At 36.8% G+C, this 23,110-nt stretch overlaps 1 protein-coding gene across 13 annotated transcripts in view; it reads left to right on the top strand.

Moving 5' to 3' along the window:
* Nav3 (neuron navigator 3) overlaps positions 1 to 23,110 on the top strand; it is a 788,263-nt gene that overhangs the window by 565,929 nt on the left and 199,224 nt on the right. For all 13 annotated transcript variants that reach the window (XM_063263475.1, XM_039079115.2, XM_063263477.1 and 10 more), the window contains 2 exons: positions 11,493 to 11,565; positions 14,415 to 14,598. In XM_063263475.1, coding sequence (XP_063119545.1) covers positions 11,493 to 11,565; positions 14,415 to 14,598 — 257 coding nt within the window. The remainder of the gene's footprint in view (positions 1 to 11,492; positions 11,566 to 14,414; positions 14,599 to 23,110) is intronic.

Here is a 23,110-nt window from a genome sequence, read left to right as displayed (position 1 = left end):
CTGTTAGTGACAGGTGAAATCTCTGTGTGTCACTGTATAGAGTGAGGTGCTGTTCGGTTCTCTTTAACAACCCCTGAGCAGTTTTCCTTGTGGGAGCTCTGCTCGACAGGCCTTCTTCCTCTCTCTGCTGCTAGTCTAGCTTTATCAAAATCTGAATTATCACTCAACCCTAAATGACATGCTGTGAAGGTGTCTGCAGATCTATAGTGAAAATGGATGACTCTATTCTCTCCAGTACCATGCAACACTGTTTATATATCTCTCGCGGAATTTATCATACAGTGTCATGTATTATAGTGATGTATGACTCTTTACAGTCTCAGCAGCTATTCTATAAGTTCACAAAGCCAAAGACCTTGTAATTCATTTTTATATCCCTTCACCATCCCACAGAGCCCTTTGCTTATAATAAACAGTCAATAGTTGTTGGATGAATTAATAACATAGTGTTAATCCCTGTGCCATGAATAAGATTTAAATGTGGTTTCCAAGGCTAATATTAATCATATTCGGTCATAGGGTGCAAGGGTAGTTTTCATTAAATATCCTTAAGCAAGTATGAAAAAAAACAGTAATTACACAAGCTCTGACTCTGTTAATGTTGAGAAAGACTCCTCTAGGTACATTACGTAGAACAGGTTACACCAGTATTTCTGTAAAATGGGTCAGTAATCATGTAGCCTGGTAAATGACTTCAGTATAAAGATGTTTACATTTGGAATCAATTATTCAACACTGACATAAAATAGATACAATTGTTTATAATGTAACCATGTATTCATAGCTAGAATACATTAACCCTCAGTTAAACTATCAAAAATATAAATATATTCTTGACTGCTTTGAATGCTTTGTAATTTTAAAAGATAGAAGCCCCATTTCCTCCTTGTTTGAAAGCCAGTTTGATTTGGCAGACACACATTTCCATAACAAGGTTGTAAAGAGCAATATATATAACTATGAGCTATGGACTATGAACTGGTTGTTGTTTTTCAAACTGGGTATCTATTAATTATTGGAGTATATGAAATTTTCAGAAATTAATCAGTTCCCTTTAAAATATTTCAGGACAGTATCTCTTTCTTAAGTACAATAATAAGTACTTAATGAATGAATAAATGACCCAGGTTTTTATAATATGAACCCAAAGGGCAGTGCTCCAGTATGATATAAAATTATATAAGTAGTAACTACAAACATTTTAAACTGTGAAATATCAGACTAGAGATATGGATCAGTAGATAATAGAGGTTGATGTTCTTATGCAGGATCTGAGTTCACTTTCCGGTGTCTACACTGTGCCTCACAATCATCTATAAATCCAGCTTCAGATGATCTAATGTTCTCTTCTAGTTTCTGCAGAAACCCCCACCTGCACATACAAAGACACAGACACATACACATAAATATTTTTTTTTACCTCATACTGAAAGTTATTAGCTTAGGCATTTGTTACCTCATTAAATAATTGAATAGACTCAAAAGGCTTCAAGACACAAATTACCTGTATGTTTTGATACTTCTGAAAATATCTATTGAGCATAAAACTTGGGAACTTTGCATTTTATTTTCATTATCCTCTTAGCATTTTCATAGTTGTTTAGCCATGATGACATTTAGCACATAAAAGAGGGAAAGTGGGCAAATGCCACACCACTAAAAGGTAAATCACTAAGAGAAGAAAGGACTTAAACTTTGCGAACACAATAGTAGGAAACTAGAAGTCTTTGAAGTGATTATCAGTTGAAACATGGATGGCTAAAGCATCAGATGAGGGATGTAGTCATGGAACTCAGGATGCACATATTTGTAATACTACCACAAAGAATATGCATGAGTTACATAATACTATAGTTCACATAAGCAAGAGGTGGTAACTTCCTATAGGCTGTATGTGATGTTTCCACGAACAAATAAATGTAAATTGAAGTTACTGGAAGGGACTTCCATTGAGGAGAGCAGATTCCAGTATTTAAGATCACCCAATTGTTTGCAAAAAAAAGTAATAATAATAAAACTAAAGATTAAACTGGGTCAACCTTGCTAGAGCCTAAGTAGAAGAGCTCTGACTTTCTGGTTTCTGCCTGTGCCAAGAGCTGAAAGCCAGTCACAGAGAGCACCTACATATCTGAGAGCAGAGGTAAGACCAACTTTTTTGCTCAAAGCAACCTGCCTGATGACACCAGGACACACAAAGGCAGAAGTCCTCTGGAATAGGACACTTCCAGTTTCTGGCTGTGCCCAGAACTGAACTGAACTGATCCAACAGCTCCCTGTATCCAAATCCTGTGGGGGAAGAGAGCTCAACTCCCAGAAGTGTGGACAATCCTGAAACCTCAGGACAGACAGCCACTTCTGCCCACTTCTGCCCACATTCCTGGCCCAAGAGGAAACTGCATAGTGCCTCTGGATACAGAAAGATAGGAGCAGTCAGTGGCAGGAATTGGCTGTTTTCTGGCTACAGCCGGAACTGAATTGAACAGGTCACAGCTCCCTGCACTCAAATCCTGTGGCGGGGGAGAGAGCTGGACCCTCAGAAATACAGACACTCCTGAGAACCCAGAGTCAACAAAAACTTTCTGCCCACATTCTTGAACCAAGAGGAAATCGTCTAGTGCCCTCTGTGCCCCTGGGCAGAGGGACCTAGGAACAGTCAGGACCAAGACCCTTCTAGTTTCTGCCTGCACTGAGAGCTGAAAGTCAGTTACCAGGAGTGCCTACACACCTGAGAGCAGAGCTCTCTGTTCCCAGATCTGGCTGAAAGAAAACAGGTCTACAGGAGTGCTGACACACAGGCCTACAGGAGGGCTAAGCTACTTTCAGAGTCAGCAAGACCAGCCAACACCAGAGACAACCTGATGGCGAGAGTAAGCGCAGGAATCTAAGCAAGAGAAAACAAGATACTTGGCATCATTAGAGCCCAGTTCTTCCACCAAAGCAAATACTGGAAACCAAACACACTGGAAAAGCAAGATTGGGATTTAAAATCACATTTTATGATGATGATGATGGAGGACTTTAAGGAATACATAAATATTGGACAACACAAATAAACAAATAGAAGCCCTTAAAGAGGAAACACAAACATCCCTTAAAGAATCCCTTAAAGAATTCCAGAAAAATGCAACCAAACAGGTGAAAGAAATGGAAAAAGCCATCCAGGACTTAAAAATGGAAATAGAAACAATAGAGAAAGCACAAAGGGAGACAAACCTGGAGATAGAAAACCTAGGGAAGAGAGCAGGAGTCATAGATGCAAGCATCACAAATATAATGCAAGAGATAGGAGAGAGAATCTTAGGATTAGAAGATAGCATAGAAAACATCGAAACAACCATCAAAGGTAACATAAAATGCAAAATGCTCCGAGCTCAAAACGTCCAGGAAATCCAGAACATAATGAGAAGATCAAAGCTAAGAATAATAGGTATAGAAGAAGTGAAGACTTCCAAATTAAAGGGCCAGTAAATATCTTCAACAAAATTATAGAAGAAAACTTCCCTAACCTAAGAGAGAGAGAGAGAGAGAGAGAGAGAGAGAGAGAGAGAGACCCACAAATATATAAGAAGCCTACATAACTCCAAATAGATTGGACCAGAAAAGAAATTTCTCCTGTCACATAATAATCAAAACACCAAATACACAAAACAAAGAATTTTAAAAGCAGTAAGGGAAAAAGGTAACATATAAAGACAGACCTATCAGAATTATACCAGACTTCTGACCAGAGACTATGAAAGCCAGATCTTGAGCAGATGTCATACAGATCCGAAGAGAACACAAATTTCAGTTCAGACTATTATACCCAGCAAAACTCTCAATTAACATAGATGGAGAAACCAAGGTATTCCGTGTCAAAACCAAGTTTACACAGTATTTTTCTACAAATCCAGCCCTACAAAGGATAATAGGTGGGAACTCCAGAACAAGGAGGGAAACTATACCCCAGAAAAAGAAAGAAAGTAATCTCCTTGCAAGGACACCAAAAGAAGAGAGACACACAAAGTTAATTCTACCTTTAACAATGAAAATAACAGGAAGCAACAATCACTATTTCTTAATATCTATTAACATCAATGGATTCAATTCCCCAATAAAAAGGCATAAACTAATAGACTGGATATGTAAAGAGGACACAGCATTTTGCTGCATACAGGAAACACACCTCAGAGACAAAGACAGTCACTACCTCAGAATAAAAGGCTGGAAAACAACTTTCAAAGCAAATGGTCGGAAGAAACAAGCTGGAGTTGCCATTCTAATATTGAATAAAATTGACTTTCAAGCAAAAATTATCAAAAAAGATAAGGAAGAACACTTCATATTCATGAAAGGAAAAGTCCACCAAGATGAATTCTCAATCCTAAATATCTCTGCTTCAAATACAAGGGCACCTACATTCATAAAAGAAACCTTACTAAAGCTCAAAACACACATTGCGCCTCACACAATAATAGTAGGAGATTTGAACACCCCACTCTCATCAATGGACAGATTGTGGAAACAGAAATCAAACAGAGACATAGAGGAACTAAGAGAAGTTATGAACCAAAGAACATGGCAGATATTTATAAAACATTTCATCCTAAAACAAAAGAATACCTCACATTACCATCTCCAAACTTGACCATATATTCATTTAGAAAACAGGCCTCAACAGATACAAGAAGAATGGAACAGTCCAATGCATCCTATCAGATGACCATGGATAAGGCTGGTCTTCAATAACAACAAAAATGACAGAAAGCCCATGTATGCATGGAAGTTGAACAATGCTCTCTCCTCAACTTGGTCAAGCAAGGAATAAAGAAAGAAAGACTTTTAAGAATCTAAGGAAAATGAAGGCACAACATGCACAAACTTATGGAAAACAATGAAAGCAGTGCTAAGAGAAAAAAAAATCATAGCTCTGAGTGCCGGCAAAAAGAAACAGGAGAGAGCATATGTCAGCAGCTTGACAGCACACCTAAAATCTCTAGAAGAAAAGTAAGCACATACACGCAAGAAAAGTAGAAGGCAGGAAATAATCAAATTCAGGACTGAAATCGACCAAGTAGAAACAAAAAAGACTATACAAAGAATCAACAAAACCATAAGCTGGTTCTTTGAGAAAATCAACAAGATAGATAAACCCTTAGCCAGACTAGCCAGAGGGCACAGAGAAAGTATCCAAATTAAGAAAATCAGAAATGAAAAGGGAGATATAACAACAGAATCTGAGTAAATTAAAAAAATCATCAGATCCTAATACAGAAGCCTATATTCAACAAAACTGGAAAATCTGGAGGAAGTTGACAGTTTTCTAGACAAATACCAGGTACCAAAGTTAAATCAGGATCAGATAAACCATCTAAACAACTCCTTAACAACTAAAATAATTGAAGCAGTTATTAAAAGTCTCCCAACCAAAAAGAGCCCAGGACCAGATGGGTTTAGTGCAGAATTCTATCAGACATTCATAGAAGACCTCATACCAATACTGTCAAACTATTCTACAAGATAGAAACAGACAGAGCACTACCCAATTCTTTCTATGAAGCCACAATTACTCTTATACCCAAACCACACAAAAACCCAATAAAGGAAGAGAACTTCAGACCAATTTCCCTTATGAATATCAATGCAAAAATACTCAATAAAATTCTTGCAAATCAAATCCAAGAACACATCAAAACGATCGTCCATCATGATTAAGTAGGCTTCATCCCAGAGATGCAGGGATGGTTAAATATACAGAAATCCATCAATGTAATCCACTATATAAACAAACTCAAAGAAAAAAACCACATGATCATTTCATTAGATGCTGAGAAAGCATTTGACAAAATTCAACATCTCTTCATGATAAAAGTCCAGGAAAGATCAGAAATTCAAGGCCCATACCTAAACATAGCAAAAGCAATATACAGCAAACCTGTAGCGAGCATTAAACTAAATGGAGAGAAACTTGAAGCAATTCCACTAAAATCAGGGACTAGACAAGGCTGTCCACTCTATCCCTCTTATTCAATATAGTACTCAAAGTCCTAGCCAGAGCAGTCAGACAACAAAAGGAAATCAAAGGGATACAAATTGGAAAAGAAGAAGTCAAAATATCACTATTTGCAGATAATATAGTATACATAAGTGACCCCAAAAGTTCCACCAGAGAACTACTAAACCTGATAAGCAACTTCAACAAAGTGACTGGGTATAAAACTAACCCAAACAAATCAGTAGCCTTCCTCTACTCAAAGGATAAACAAGCTGAGAAATAAATTAGGGAAATGACACCCTTCATAACAGTCCCAAATAATATAAAATGCTTCGGTGTGACTCTAACCAAGCAAGTGAAAGATCTATATGACAAGAACTTCAAGTCTCTGAAGAAAGAAACTGAAGATCTCAGAAGATGGAAAGAACTCCCATGCTCATGAATTGGCAGGATTAATATAGTAAAAATGGCCATTTTGCAAAAAGCAATCTACAGATTAAATGCAATCCCCATCAAAATTCTTACTCAATTCTTTATAGAGATAGAAAGAGTAATTTGCAAATTCATTTGGAATAACAAAATATCCAGGATAGCGAAAACTATATTCAACAACAAAAGAACTTCTGTGGGAATTGCCGTCCCTGACTTTAAGCAGTATTACAGAGAAATAGTGATAAAATCCACATGGTATTTGTACAGAGACAGACAGATAGATCAGTGGAACAGAATTGAAGACCCAGAAATGAACCCACACACTTATGGTCACTTGACATTTGTCAAAGGAGCTAAAACCATCCAATGGAAAAAAGATAGCATTATCAGCAAATGGTGCTGGTTCAACTGGAGGTCAGCATGTAGAAGAATGCAAATTGACCCATTCTTATCACCCTCTACAAAGCTTAAGTCCAAGTGGATCAAGGACCTCCACATTAAATCAGGTACACTCAAACTAATAGAAGAAAAAGTGGGGAAGATTCTTGATCATGTGGGCACTGGGAAAATTTTCCTGAACAGAACACCAATGGCTTATTGCTGTAAGATCAAGAATTGACAAATAGGACCTCATAAAACTGCAAAGCTTGTGTAAGGCAAAGGGTACTGTCATTAGGACAAAATGGCAACCAACTGATTGGGAAATGATCTTTACCAATCCTACATCTGATGAGGGCTAATATCCAAAATATACAAAGAACTCAAGAAGTTAGACTCCAGAGAGCCAAATAACCCTATTAAAAATGGGGTACAGAGCTAAACAAAGAATTCTTAGCTGAGGAATATTGAATGGCTGAGAAGCACCTAAGGAATGTTCAACATCCTTAATCATCAGGGAAATGCAAATCAAAACAACCCTGAGATTCCACTTCACACCAGTCAGAATGGCTAAGGTCAAAAACTCAGGTGACAGCAGATGCTGGTGAGGATGTGGAGAAAGTGGAACACTTTGTGGGATTCCTAACTGGTAGAACCTCTCTGGAAATCAGTCTGGAGTTTCCTCAGAAAATTGGACATTGAAGTACCTGAGGACCCAGCTATACCTCCCCTGGCATATAACCAAAAGATGCTCCAACATACAACAGAGACACATGCTCCACTATGTTCATAGCAGCCTTATTTATAATAGCCAGAAGCTGGAAAGAATCCAGATGCCATACAACAGAGGAATGGATACAGAAAATATGGTACGTCTACACAGTGAAGTACTATGCAGCTATCAAAAACAATGACTTTATGAAATTCATAGGCAAATGTATTGAACTAGAAAATATCATCTGAATGAGGTAACCCAATCACAGAAAAACACACATGATATGTACTCATTGATAAGTTGGTTTTAGCCCAAAAGCTTGAATTACCCAAGATATCCACAGACCACATGCAGCTCAAGAAGAAGGATGACCAAAGTACAGATGCTTCACTCCTTCTTAAAGGGGGAAACAAAAATATTAATTGGAGGGGATACAGAGGCAAAATTTTGAGCAGAGAATGAAGGAACAGCCATTCAGAGCCTGCCCCACATGTGGGCCAAACTAGATAAGATTGATGAAGCTAAGAAGTGCATGCTGACAGGAACTGGATATAGATGTCTCCTGAGAGACATAGCCAGAGCATGTCAAATACAGAGGTCAATGCTAGCAGGAAACCACTGAACTGAGAACTGGACCCCCGTTGGAGGAATTAGAGGAAATATTGAAAGAACTGAAGAGGCTTGCGACCCCATAAGAACAACAATGCCAACCAACCAGAGCTTCCAGGGACTAAACCACTACCCAAAGACTATACATGGACAGACCCATGGATCCAGCTGCATATGTAGCAGAGGATGGCCTTGTTAGGCACAATGGAAGGAAAAGCCCTTGGTCCTGCCGAGGTTGGACCCCCAGTGTAGGGGAATGTTGGGGAGCATTTTAGGGGGAGGTGGATGGGGAGGGGAACACCCTTATAGATGAAGTGGAGGGGGATGGAATAGGGGGCTTATGTCCGGGAAACCAGGAAAGGGAATAACATTTGAAATGTAAATAAAAAATATCCAATAAAAATGTAGGAGAAAAAAGATTAAAGTGGCCTCTATCTACAGATATTTATATTTATTCACTATGAGATAAAACTGACAACTCTGCCTGCGAAAATGCCTAGTTGCTTCTTATGTCAAGTAAACTTTACAAGCTACTTGATTAAATTTTTTTGCTAAACAAGATAAAGCAAAGCTGCTGGGGGGGGGGCTAAATCCAAAGAAGCTATAGATATATTTAGTATTTTTATCCTTGCCTCCTTTATTAATGTCAAGGAATGTTATAATCGCCTCTTGTCTTTTGTGAGTTATGAATTCTGACTCTGTGTGGGATATAGAGGTACCTGCTTCATGCATACTCCGAGCCTTCTCAGTAAGGACATGGTGTCTGAGTCTCACTTCATTTCTTTTAAACTGAAAGTGTCAAACGAGGATGCCCCCACGAGTCTGCAAGCGATGGAGACTCTTTGAAATTCTTTCTGTTATTCCGCAATATAATGGTGCCAACTTCTTCCTGCACATCTTCTGATACATCAGAAGGTATCAACTAAGGATGGCTCCTGACTGACCGGCTGGCCTTTCTGTTTCCCAATGCTGCGCTTGCCGCCAACAGGTTTCCATTTTCTCCTATCACCACCACCCTTCAATTTCAGACAACAAGTACTTTGCTTCATTGACTTAAATGGCAAACAGCCCAAAACACACATTTTAAATTAATTTCACCTGCTATTGCACCTTGCCTATGATGCTATGCTTTGCTTTATTGATTCATTGTGGAGGTCCACAAAGATTCACTGATCATTGTTCCCATCAGTATATGAGATTTTGGGTGAGAGCAAATGTGAGAGTAAGTTTCTTCTTGTCACCCCTAGGGATGAACACGATGAGAATAGAGACCAGAATCTTAGGACACCATAGACCTACTCAGCACAAGAGACTCCACAGTCACTACACACACTGAATTTGATTATTAACTATCTTGGGATTTATGGTTTGTAATTTATGGTTTGATTATTTTTTCTATTCTTACTGGAATGGTCTGATGCCTCTGTCTTCTGTGGACCCTGCACTCACATACATATATTCCCACATTGCTACACTTCTTCTCTGGAGTATGATTCAGGAAATAAGAGTGCTTTATTGACATGTAGACTTTGGATTAAAAGATAACTATTGCTATTTTCTCTATTTATTTGTTTATTATCAATTATATTATACACAATGTGCTACATAGCATATGTTGTATGTCATATTGTATATCATATATACATATAACAAATTATATATCATATGTAATCTGTTATATATTCTTTATTAAATATGTATATATATAGAGAGAGAGAGGAGATGCCACATTTGGATATATATATATATATAATTTTATATATAATATTTATCACTATATTACATATACAATTAACTATATATCTACAATTAAAAATAAATCATCAAAACATCAAACATACACACATAAACAGGCACATACACACATAATACCATATTAAGAGCACACAAATAAATGAGTGTACACACTTATGGAACCTCAGCCAGTATACCTTGCTGCCTACAGTCAAACTAAAGGCAGGAAGACATCTGTCACTCACCTCCTTGATGCCCTGAGCTGGTCCCTCTGGCCCCAAAGTTAGGTCAACAGAAGGCAAGTCTCTGTGATGCTCCTGTTTCCTCCTCTGCCAGAACTCAGCACTGGGATCGCAGTTGTTATGACACAATCGACCTTTTACTTATGTCCTGAAGATTTGACCTCAGTCTCAAGTGTTCACACCCATGGATCCACCCATCCTAGTCCCTTCCTCCATTCTTTTTTTTCTATAGATCATTGTATTCATTTACATTTCAAATGATATTGCCCTTCCCAGTTACCCCTCCACAATTCTCCCCAACCTCCTTCAGTCCTTCCCCTAGCTCTTTCACTAGGGTCCCTGTGCTCAGTCCAATGGATGGCTGTGAGTATCTGCATCTGTATTGGTCAGGTGCTGGCAGAGCCTCTCAGGAAGCAGCCATATCAGGCTCCTGTCAGCAAGCTCTTCTTGGCATCAGCAATAGTGTCTGAGTTTGGCAAGTGCAGATGGGATGGATCCCTCCTTTTTTTCTAATACCAAAGCAGCCTGAGAAAGACTCTGATGTACATTTCAACACAACACCCTCACTGAAGTCTCAGATGCTGCTGGTGGAATGAAATATACTAGGTCACATGCTGCTCAAACATTTGCAGCTCTATTTTTACAACAAAGTACCCTCAATAATACTTTCTTATCAATATATTTTTTTCTCAATGCAAATATGTATGCCTTGGTTTTATTTCTGAGCTTTAAACATTTTTCTATGTGACTACCTTGTATAATTTCTTGACATTGAGAACACTCTTTTCCCTGGTAGATCGAGCCTTCCCTGCTCACTTTCGATGTTCACACTTAAAGGAGTCCTTAAAATCCATGCACATTGCCCTTTTAAAATAGGAAAGACAGGTATTTGCATTTAACCGCAGGCTCCTTCAACTGTGAAAATGCAAATGCAACTTTTAAAAGAATGTTTATCTATGGTTTAGAATAAAATATATGCCTCATTTATTTCATAGAACCGCTCTCCTACTATTAATCTTCGAACGGAATGCAGTATCCCACATCCTAATATTCTAGTAATTGCAGTGCCATGGTCTCATTGCAGATGGATGTTTTCATTGAGACTTATTTGTAAAACACAGATCTAGTTTTATGATACGTAGGTGGGTTGCTATGATTCAAGAATGCTGTTCTTGACTACGCCTTTATCAATTGTTTGCAAGCACCAACGTGGACAATGGAAGCTTTATGGTCGCTCTGTATTCAGCCAAGATAATTCTAGTAAAACTCTGGCAGCTCTTTCTAGAATGAAATGAATGTAAAGTATTACTTTTTTCCCTTGTTCCGTTGTTCCCTTGTTTCAGAGAGCTCAAATGCTTGCTGAATTGCCATCCTCTAAATGGCTTTTCTACTCCTTTTCATGTTACAGATTGAAAATGTCGATGTCTGCCTTAGTTTTCTAGCAGCCCGAGGAGTAAATGTTCAAGGTCTATCTGCTGAAGGTAAGAAACTGTGCTGTTGCCACAAGTGGCTTTAGAGTTTCTGAAAGAGTTTTCATGTTAGAAATGCAGTGTTGCTATGCAGATCCCCCTAGTTAATGACGGAAATTTATAGATGCATCAAGCAAACATAATGGAGGGCCAGTAGTATAAGCATGTACTTTAAGTATTTAAATATTTTGCATTGTTTTTATGTCAATATTTGGGTTGCAGAAGAACCAAAATAGCACTTATATATTATTGCTAATACAGAGACTTTTAACTTCTTAAATAGATACATAGGTGACATGTCAGCTCTAGTAATGCATGGAATTAAACGCAGGTAAACATTATAATTCATGTACAAATATTTTGAAATAAGGCTTCCATGGTATGACAAAGCTAACAATAGTCAACTATGTGTGTTTTTATGTGACACAATGAGTTATTAAATGCTTAGACTGACAGTCTTAGTAAGTACTATTTGTAAATATTTTGTGATCATTACAGGTCAGATTTACATTTAATTTTAGTGAAAATTGAATTATAATAAATTGTAATGTAGCAACAAGAATTAAGATTGACCTAGCTCCCTCACTTATTTTTGTGTTCAGAGACTTTCTTCTGCATATAAAGGTGACATTTTAAAAACTCTACCTCATATATAGCATGGTCTTTGCCATAATTAAATGAAACAATGTTTTCTCTTCCCTGTGTCCTTCCTGCCATTATCCATCAAATTGCTACACATTTCTTTCCTTCCTTCCATCTGTTTACTTATTAATATTAATATATTTAATAAGTATATTTGCATTCTATTTTTAATACATAAAATTAAATTATTAACCTTAGTTATCATGATTATTAATGTGTTAAGAAAATTTTTGTCTAAGTGGACTATTAGTGAAATAGCTAGTCCCAAGTAAGAAGTGATTTTATAGTATTATTAAGAATCATTTATAAAATTTCTAAAACTACTAAAACTTGAAATAGTAAGTCCTTTGAGACCTGCAGTTGTAATAGTAATTCGGAAGCTAATGTCTTCAATTTTCTTATAGGTACTAGATACTACTTTCCTGCAAGTCATTTGCCTTGGAAACCTTTTCTGTCATCAAAATTACAAATACTGAGGAGTTTGAAGTTTCTAAATGTTGTCATCACTGGAGTAAAATAATTGTGACTTTCTTCAATATGCTCGACATTTAATAGAATTATTTTACTTTCTAAGTTTCCTCCATATTGTAATTTTCCATTATGCTTTTATAGTTACATGAAACAAGCACTATGATGTATAATTCAGTTGCCTTTTCAGTGGCTAACAGGCTGAGATTAAAATCTAAGTACCGGCTCCATTACTTACAATAGAATTTGAATCCCTGACTAGATTTTGCTATATAAGTAGCCAAAAGCAATGTTTCCATTGCTCGTTTTACATTTCTTGCATATCACACAGCAGTTTTACTAATATAAATCCACTGGTGTTGGCTCATTCTTTAAAAATATATGCATTGTCAAGACATACATTCTAAATGAGGCATACGTATAATAAGACCGGAATGAAAAAAAAAAAGCTTTTGAATAAGATCACTTACACTTACAGGAAGAAAAAAGCAATCACTATTTTCCCACTGTGGCCTCATGGATCAAAATGACTCTCATATTTTATGGAAATTATAAGGAATGTCTAAGGTAGAAAAGGGGATCAATTTTAGGGACATTTTGATGGATTCAACTGAACCAAATAGGCGGGGCTAGCTTATAAGTCCTCGATGGGCAAAACCCACAGATCTTGTTAGGATACCTAAACTTATCTAGAAGGGGACATGACACTTCAGAGAAGCCCATTCAGTGAAGAACAGCCAAGTTTTATTTAAAATCTGACACACTTGAAGCTTCATCTCAGGCTTAACTTACATCATGTTCTCCTGGCAATAGTATTATAACTTCAGAGGAAAAATGGAGTGGGCCATGGGGACATGGTGAGAGTGTTGTGTGAGGAAGATTGGAAGGGGCAAATAAGTGTAGATTATGTTCAAAATGCTTGGTGAACTGGCATGAAAATTTCAAGCTCATACGTATCTGTGTTAAAAATTAACTTTCTGTCGTAGCTGAATTTGGGCATCTAATTCTTGTTACGCAGCATTGGGAAATCTCATATAGAAGCCCTATATGTTTCAGGTGTTGTTTATTAAATAAATGCCTTACCATTATGTAAGCTAACCATTATTATCTAGTAGCATATAGCCTGAAACACAAGGAACACCAATGTGTACAAAATAAGCATTTCAACTAAAACAGCGATATGATATATGCTTTTCAAGACCTGTGCATATTTTAAATGTATAATACTTCCAAATAGCATGACCAGGCTGGCTCATGGTGATTTCGAAAGAATGTTGATTTCTGTAAACCCAATTTGGCCTTATGAGATGCACCCACAACGCCATTATTTCTAAGTACAAGATGATAGATATTTGAGCCGAATCATTTGTCCCTAGCCAAGTCTGTGTGGCCAAGAGCTTTGTACACTGGGGAGGGAAGCAGTGTGCAAAATCAAATGGTTACCCCCGTCGCCGAGGCAATGAACATATCCTCTTCCAAGAATAAGGAAAGCCACAACCCACAGAGCATCTTTGTTTAGGGCTATTTCTTCCTTCTGCTCCCTGCTCCTCTTCTCTCAGTGATATCTCAAGCCACTTCGTAATGTTCCCAGAGTCGAGAAATTCAGATTTAACCGAAACTGAGTAAGAGGACCCACGTGTATTTTCATCCTCACAGATCTGGTCGAAGAGGATTACATCTAGACTCTTATTCACACGGGAGAATCTACGTAACGTATTTGACTATGTTTTCCATGTTCCCATTTGATACAGAAATAAGAAATGGAAACCTAAAAGCCATCCTAGGGCTCTTCTTCAGCTTGTCTCGCTACAAGCAGCAGCAGCATCATCAACAACAGTATTACCAGTCCTTGGTAGAGCTTCAACAGCGAGTGACTCACGCTGCTCCTCAGTCAGAAGCCAGCCAGGCCAAAACCCAGCAAGATATGCAGTCCAGGTAAGGAAAGGAGGCCGGGAATAGATTTCAAATGAGTTTGTTTAGATGTGGTTCGACTTTCTAAACTATCGTGAGTTCATAACTGTGCCTCTGTGCTTCTATTTTCATGTGACCCAGATATGTGACCTGTGGATGTGAGGCTCAAAAACTCTTCTCCTTAGATCTGACAAGAAAGACCTATCACATTTTTAGAACCCACAATTTTGTTTATTTTCTAATGGCGACTTCTGTATATCTAACCATATAAGGCGTCCTTAGTGGAGGCAACGCCGTATCATTTCTCCTTCCCGCCAATTAGTTGAGTATATACAATGTGTCTTTTGAGTCCTGAGGTCTGGTTAGCTTTTATTGATAGTTTGAGTTGACTAAATCCATCAAAAGTCAAGGGGTATTATTATTATTATTATTATTATTATTATTATTATTATCTGATGGTCTACATAGTACTGTAGGTTACCTTGTTTGAAACATCAGAAAACGATCAATAGATGAGACTTTGGCTCACAATTTTCATGTCACGTGACAGATAGCTTTATTTCTGATAAAGATAGGATATGTGGATTAATTTGTTCTAGTGCCTAAATAGGAATAATACTTTTTTAAAGATAGAAATGTATAAAAATGTACTTTATCTATGTTAAAAAATATGTAAGTATACCAAACATATATAAATAATTTTTTTTCTTTAAGCATGAAGTCATGCTTAAAATATAATAGGACCCAACTAATCTTGACTATAAACATTCAGTGTTTGAGAGAAAACAACTTAAAAAGTTCAAAACAGTTTTCAAAAATCTCTTCCCTTCATACTGTCACTTGTTCAACTCTAGAAACATCAGCCAGCTTTGCTAAGGAACCACTGCCCTGCTTTATGCTTTTATTCCCATGTGCGCACGTAAATTCTATCTTCTTTATCAGATGATATGCTTACCAACTGATTTGATGAAAAAGCTTCATTTTACCAAAATTCCAACCATTTCATTTTTCATGGAAAGATGAAGGTAGTTTTATCCTACTCTGTAGTGTCTAGTGAAACTGCACCAGAGTGAAAAAGAAAACAAACAAAGCAAATTAGAACAAGGCATGATAATGAGACTTCCTGGATTCTCTTAAGAATGAAGAAGAAACAGGAAGCCCCATTAATTATCCTTTGTGTTTACCCAGTTGGTGTGGAGACCTGCATTCTTCCAACTGACATCAGAGATACCTCCTAGAGGTGAATTTGAGTGATTTGAATGGGCGGGAGGCAAGGGTAGTAGCAGAATTGTAATATAAATAATGTGATTCTCTGCAAAGCATATTGAACTCTGAAAGAGACAAAATGCCATTTGTCATATTTTTTCTCACTCTGTTCTTAAGTCTGCTGTGTGGAGTTTCTTACCTAGAATTTCTTGACATTTATGAACTTTGTAGGATAAATATCTGTTTATTTTCTGATTCTTTGTGGATAGGCATGGGTTCTTCAAAATTATATATTATTTTAAAATGTACGCTGGCTATACTCAGACCATTTAGGGTAAGATAAATTATTTTTTTGTTGTAGGAGTTTAATAAAACTATTCATTGTATATTTTCATTTGAGACTAGATGAACTTTTAATAGTTATTGTACTGAATTAGATTTAATTAGCTTTTATTAAAACTTTATTGTAAAGTACTTAGATAAAAATATCATATACCAAAATTAACCAGGCCAAAGTCCGTACATCTCAGTGGACTGTGCAGTTATAATGGGCATCTTGAAGTTGTGGCACGTCATAGTTTTTGTATTGGTACTTAATTTAATAAATTTTAGTATGCCTATTTTTGTAAGTTCCTGACTCTGATGAAATGGTGTTAAGTGTCAATTTGTAAATATTTTGTTAACACATTTTGAAAAACGCAATATTATGCCTCAGCCATCAATATCTATTTCTATTGATGTAAATCTAATGTCCATAAATTACAGTTTATATGAACTTACTATAACAATGTTCCTTAAAGCATCTTTTAAAACCAATAGTTGTAACATAGATATGAAAACAATAGAGCATATTTTTGTTAAAATCAAGATAATCAGTACAGAAAAATCTACAATAACATTTATCTGCATTGCCGAAGGCATGAGTCTTAGATATGATTTATGACACCTTTGTATTAATTTCAAAGTTCATCTTAACTGCATGGTTTGAATGAAAATTTGATGTACTCTGAATAGTTAGCAAAAGCCATTTTTTCTTTGTAGATTAGTAAAAGAGTCAGAGGGCATATTCCTCCATGAAGTTCCATGGCCTTTGTGTTATTCTCTTTATTTAAAAATCATCATGATTATATAAATCTCCATAATACATATTAAGGATTTTGGGGTTTTTTTTACCATTTTGGAAATAATTCAAGGTGTTCTCATGAGTTAAACTGCCTTTACTTAAGTAGACACCTGCAAATTTAATCACTGAAAGATCACCTCTAGGATTAGAGAGGAGATTGGGTTCTAAATCCACTCATTCCAATCTGTGGAATCTAATTACTTCTGTGCTGGTTATTTTTCTCTTTTTCTAATAACAAATCCTGATCAAGACAACTTAAAGGAGGAAGAACTTATTTTGGATCACAGTTTCCATTTGATTCCTTCATAGCACGGAAGTCTAGGCGCTCCCAGGCAGCTACTCACAGAGTAGGCACAGTCAGGAGAGGGTGCGTGCTGCATGCCGGTGCTTAGCATGCTGTCTTCATTTGATACAGCGTCCCTGCCCAGGGATTGGCCCTACCAACAGTTAAAATGGGTCTCCGTACATACATTCACCCAAACAAGATCATCCCTTACAGACATGTTCTGGAGCTGAGTAGCCCTTTAGAGATTTACGGGGAGACCCCTGTGACTCTAGTTGCTTTTGACAGGTAGGCACTCAATAGCCTTACATAACATCCTTGTGTTTCAGCCTCCTTATTTGCTAAAGAAAATAACATGTAATGTCAGAAGATTGTGTGGGAAGTCCTGTATACGTGTATGTAGTACTGAACTTGCCTGGCATATGCTCCTTCCCTGTTATGAGTCTTGCAAATGGTCCTCAGAATTGGAGGCTTGGTCCATATTAGCGAGTCACTCTTGGGAAGGCTAATATTTCTCTGTAGTGTAGTGGCTTGGCTATGATACTTTGGCTGTCTTTTAAATACTCCCATCTCCCCATCCCTACACAACCTTGCTCTTCACAACACTTTTCTTTTGTCCAAATTCTAATCACCTTCTAACTTACGATTCATCTGTCTGCATTCATCGTTCATTATCTCTAATGCCACCATTTAGAAAGTAAATGCACCAAAACATTTTTCTATTTTTGTTCTAACGTTATTCTTAGTGGATTCTCGATAGCAAAGTTTTAATGAACTCTAGCAAATCTGCATTACTTCCATCTACAAATTAGGGAGGAAAATGTCGTGTTGATACTAGTAAAAACACAAAGAGATAATTATCAGGGTTTCTTCATTATACACAGGCTTTGAAAGTTGGTGTCAAAGAAGTTGAGTGACAAATAGTCATTGACAACACTTGGGGAAGTCTGAGTCAGAGGAAAGCGGAGAGAGACCAGAGAACGCAGAGGGGCAGGAGTAATCATTTCCAACGTTTGATAGCTCACAGGATAACTGATTGGCAACAACTGATTGAATATTTCAAAATAGCTAATAGAGAGAGTTTTGAATGTTTGTTAAACACAAAAATGATTCATGTCTAATGTGGTAAACATACCATGCACCCTCATGGAATCATTATGAAACGTTTGCAAGAACTGAAACCTCATATTGTATCCCACAAATGTACAATTTTCTATGCATCTAATTTAAATTGCAAATGATAAAGGGAAAGCATTGAAAGAGTGATAGTTACAATTTTGACAACTTTAAAATTAAAATTTTATAAATTCACCGATTTAGTATAATATGTTAATTAAAATTCATTTTTGAGTTGCTCCTAACACTCAATGTGGCACTCAGAGTAATCACAGACAATCCAGATGCATGGAAAGCTTGGTTTGGCCTGCAGTAGATCTTGCATCCCGCCTTCTTTATCTAGTTTCTGTAGACTCCAGACCAATCATCTTTTTCCATGTTGTTTATGATAATCAGTACTACTGGTAGAGCTGCCCATGTCCATGGTCTGTTTTCTCATTTTTGGATGTGACTTCTGAAGTCAAAATGTGATATAAGGAATCCTAAGATTGTTGCCATCTGGAGCATTGTAAAACCAAATATGCAACATGAATGAAGTTCATTTGCTTTGTGACATCAATGGCAGCTGAAGGCTATTCATGACTATCACTCCTTTCTTCTGTGCTATGTTTTGCTCAGAAGAGCCAAACAAGAAAACAGATGTAGTCATATTTAAAAAGGACACAACTAATTCACAATTAATAGTACTGTGTATTTATTCAGTTTTGACTAAAGTCTAATAAATACATTTATAGCATGACTAACGAAATATAAATAGAATAACACCCTTGGGGCTGGATAGATAACTCTGCTGTAAAGAGAACTGTTTACTCTTCCAGGAGACCTATATACATTTCCCAGAACATGATTACAACCAGTCATACCAAGTTAATGGATGGGCTAGATTTCTGCAGAATCTCTTGTCAGGTACAATAATGAAGAAGATAATAAAATATGCTAATAAGATGATAGCATACAGCAAAGATCATCTTTTGTTTACTAAAAAGTTAAAATTTTTTTTCATAAATAAGTTTTTTTCACTTAATTTCTGTAGAGATGATCAAATGACTTCCAACCCCACTGGAATTAGATTACTGCTGGCATTCACCACCTAACACATTAAGTCGTATGAAGAAATAGATTACAACTTATAGAACCAAGATGTAAAAATACTGGAAGTGAAATAGATGATGTGTAAAGATTAAGAAGAAGTTAATACAGACTGGAATGGCACACGTGGTAAAAACGTGGACGTCAAAAGTCTTTTAAGTAGAAAAATATACTATTTTGAGAACATGGGGGATTATTCCCCCGGTGGTCAATTGCTATTCTTGATTTTATTTTTGGAGAGCAAATAACAAAGCCATCAACTTCCTATGTGGATTAAACTGCTCCTGCAGAACACACAGGTTGCTTGACAGAACCAGTGGGTGAGTACTGATTTCCCCGGGAGGCCTCTCGGGCTCCATGACCCTAGCCACACACATTGTCCTCTTCCGTGAGGACATTTACCTCTCAGGGCTTCTCTTCCAGGAATCATTATTTCCTTCAGAGAGATGCGCTCCAAAATTGGGATGCTTTTCAGCTTTTTTTGTCCTGGGGTTATAAATCACGAACTGTATATAAGGAGCTTTAATTTAAGATGACAGGGAAGCTTGGGTAATTTAAGCCCTCAAGAGCCTGGCTTCAATTAGTTCCTTTATTCAACTCTATGCTGTGGTCTACAGTGTGTTCTTTCTTAAGTCAAGGACTCAAAGCTTTAAGAAAAGGGAAACAAGTACGAAAATTTATGACTCTTAGGAAAACAAAAGCATGATCTTTTCATCCTTGGGCACACATAAATGAAAAGAAAATTTTCTTTTATGGCATTGGGAAGCCAAGAAGATTGACAGTGTTAATATCGAAAGCAAACCAGTGCATGTGCACGACTGCATGGACTTCGAAGACCTGTCTCTATGGTTTCAGTTTTAATGAGTGTGTCCATGTGAGTTTCAGTCGTACCTGGCAGTTGCCAGTGGGGTGACATGAATGAGAGCTTAAGCTACTCAAAGACTCATGTTCTCAACTCTAAAATTAGTTAAGGTTGTACAAGGGACTATATGAACAGGTTTACATGGAATGGACAGCAGGAAGTTTTAATGCCTTCTTTATATATCTTATAAACAGTTTCCAAATACAAGAAATTTGTTTTAAGTATACTTCATTTCTGTTCTCAAATCATAAACAAATAGACTTGATTATCTTACTTGCAGTCTTCTAGTTGGCAAATTTGTTACATGGTAATGCCTTTCCTCATGAACAATGGTCCCCCAAATTACAACTTATTGACTTAGAAAGCTTCAATACTATAATAATCTTACCTGTATGATGTTGCCATGTGCTCCTGTCATTAACTGATATAGAAAATCAATCTGTAATCAGAGGCCTAGTGAGTGCACATAGAATCCAGTCTAGAGGCACAAACACTTAGCAATTGAAGCAATCTCAGCCATGAGGATTTAATCATCTATCTCTGTACAAAGCTCGATTTCAGTCTTTTCTTCTTTATGTTCTACTCTCCATTATTCACTGTGATGTTGCCCACTGTTTGTCTCCAAACCCTTTTTGATTAACCTCTTCCTATTTTAAGTTGTATTTTACGCCAGCCTTCTCTTTCGCTAAGGCTGAAAGGTAGACCTGACCAGACCAGACCCTGAGAAATGTTTGGAAACCCAGCCATGATGTAATCATATGAACTCACATGTTCTGATGATCATACATACTTCACAATAGGTTGGAAATAACCCAAGAATAAGAACTCAAAACGTAGTTTTTGAAAATTTATGTATACATTAGAGATGTGGTTTTAAACAATTATCTTATTATCTTATTATAATTTAAACAATTATCTTTAAATAATTATTACCAGTTTGATAATAAGGTGTCATTTACATGAACAAATGGATTGATGAACAGTTTTTAAACATGCTCCGTACTGAGCTGGGGTGACTTTTCAGTCCCTAGAAATCTTAATTATTTTTCACTTACTGGGTGGTCTTTGTCAAAGTTGGTTTAAATTTTGAATTAGAAAAATAGCTTAGTTGAACCAGCACCATTTGTTGAAAATGCTGTCTTTTCCCCACTGGATGGTTTTACCTCCTTTGTCAAAGATCAAGTGACCATAGGTGTGTGGGTTCATTTCTGGGTCTTCAATTCTATCCCATTGATCTACCTGTCTGTCTCTGTACCAATACCATACAGGTTTTTTTTTAATCACTATTTCTCTGTAATACAGCTTGATGTCAGGGATAGTGATTCCTCCAGAAGTTCCTTTATTGTTGAGGACAGTTTTTGCTATCCTGGGTTTTTTGTAATTCCAAATGAATTTGCAAATTACTCTTTCTAACTCTATGAAGAATTGAGTTGGAATTTTGATGGGGATTGCATTGAATCTGTAGATTGCTTTCAGCAAGATGGCCATTTTTACTATATTAATCCTGCCAGTCCATGAGCATGGGAGATCTTTCCATTTCTGGGATCTTCTTCAATTTCTTTCTTCAGAGACTTGAAGTTCTTGTCATATAGATCTTTCACTTGCTTGGTTAGAGTCACACCAAGATATTTTATATTACTTATGATTATTGTGAAGGGTGTTGTTTCCCTAATTTCTTTCTCAGCCTGTTTATCCTCTGAGCAGAAGAAGGACCCTGATTTGTTTGAGTTCATTTTATTTCTTGCCACTTTGCTGAAGTTGTTTATCAGGTTAAGTAATTCTCTGGTAGAATTTTGGGGGTTACTTAAGATTACTATCATATCATCTGCAAATAGTGATATTTTGACTTCTTCCTTTCCAATTTGTATCCCTTTGAGTTCTTGAGCTCTTTTTGCTAATTGCTCTGGCTAGGACTTCCATATTACATTGACTAGATATGGAGAGAGTGGGCAGCCTTGTCAATCTAGTCCCTGATTTTAGTGGGATTGCTTCAAGTTAGCTTAGTCCATTTCTAGAGTTTAATTTATTTTTAAGGTGGCTGTATTTTAGGAAGCTTTTGTAATTAAGCTCTCAGTGTATGAGATGTAATTTTACTATGCACCAAAAATATATAGACAAAAAATAGCTACAGAATGACAGAGGATTTTCTAAAAGCTGTGTATGGAGGAGATCATTGTGGAAATGTAATGTATGATGACAAAGAATCAGAAATATAAGCCTAGTTTCATGAGCATCCTGTATCTTGAAGTTCAGTATTCCAAAATAGCAAAGACTTGATGTTGCAGTATCCTTACCCAGGAATCTCTCTTTCTTTAGTTACTGGTTTAAGAGCTCACAAAAGTGGGCCATGCAGCTGGCCTCATTAACTGCCTGCATAAGTTTCAGTGAGGCTAAAGTTATAATGAGCATTCATGCCATATTCCACCAGTGGGGTAAGTTATCACTCTAACCTGTCTTAAATACCATGAGGATGCTGTTTCAGCCACCCAGCTACTAAATGGAAACATGTGTGGTGGGAGCTGATTTTCTGATTCATTCACGGCATAGTGAATTCTTAAAAAGCCTTAAGCATGTGTCCATAGAATTTGGCACATATTATGAAGTGCAAATCATAGCAACATGTCTTGTGTGGTTCTTGAAGAAATATATACTGCTTAACGATACAAAAGATGTAATTGTCAGAGCTGTTCTTCTGCAAACTGTAGTCAATTATTGTTTTATAAGAGTTTGCAAAAGTCTTGCATAGGAGGGACCTTTCATAGTAAAGGAAGAATCTTGGCTTTAAAATAACCTCTAAATCTTTATTTTATCTTATTTTATTTATTAACCTTACATCCATCAGTCAGAGCATTCCCCC

Source organism: Rattus norvegicus, chromosome 7 (genome assembly GCF_036323735.1).
Source record: "Rattus norvegicus strain BN/NHsdMcwi chromosome 7, GRCr8, whole genome shotgun sequence".
NCBI lineage: Eukaryota > Metazoa > Chordata > Mammalia > Rodentia > Muridae > Rattus > Rattus norvegicus.
The sequence above is the reverse complement of the archived record's forward strand: the minus strand, read 5'-3'. Positions and strand labels throughout refer to the sequence as shown.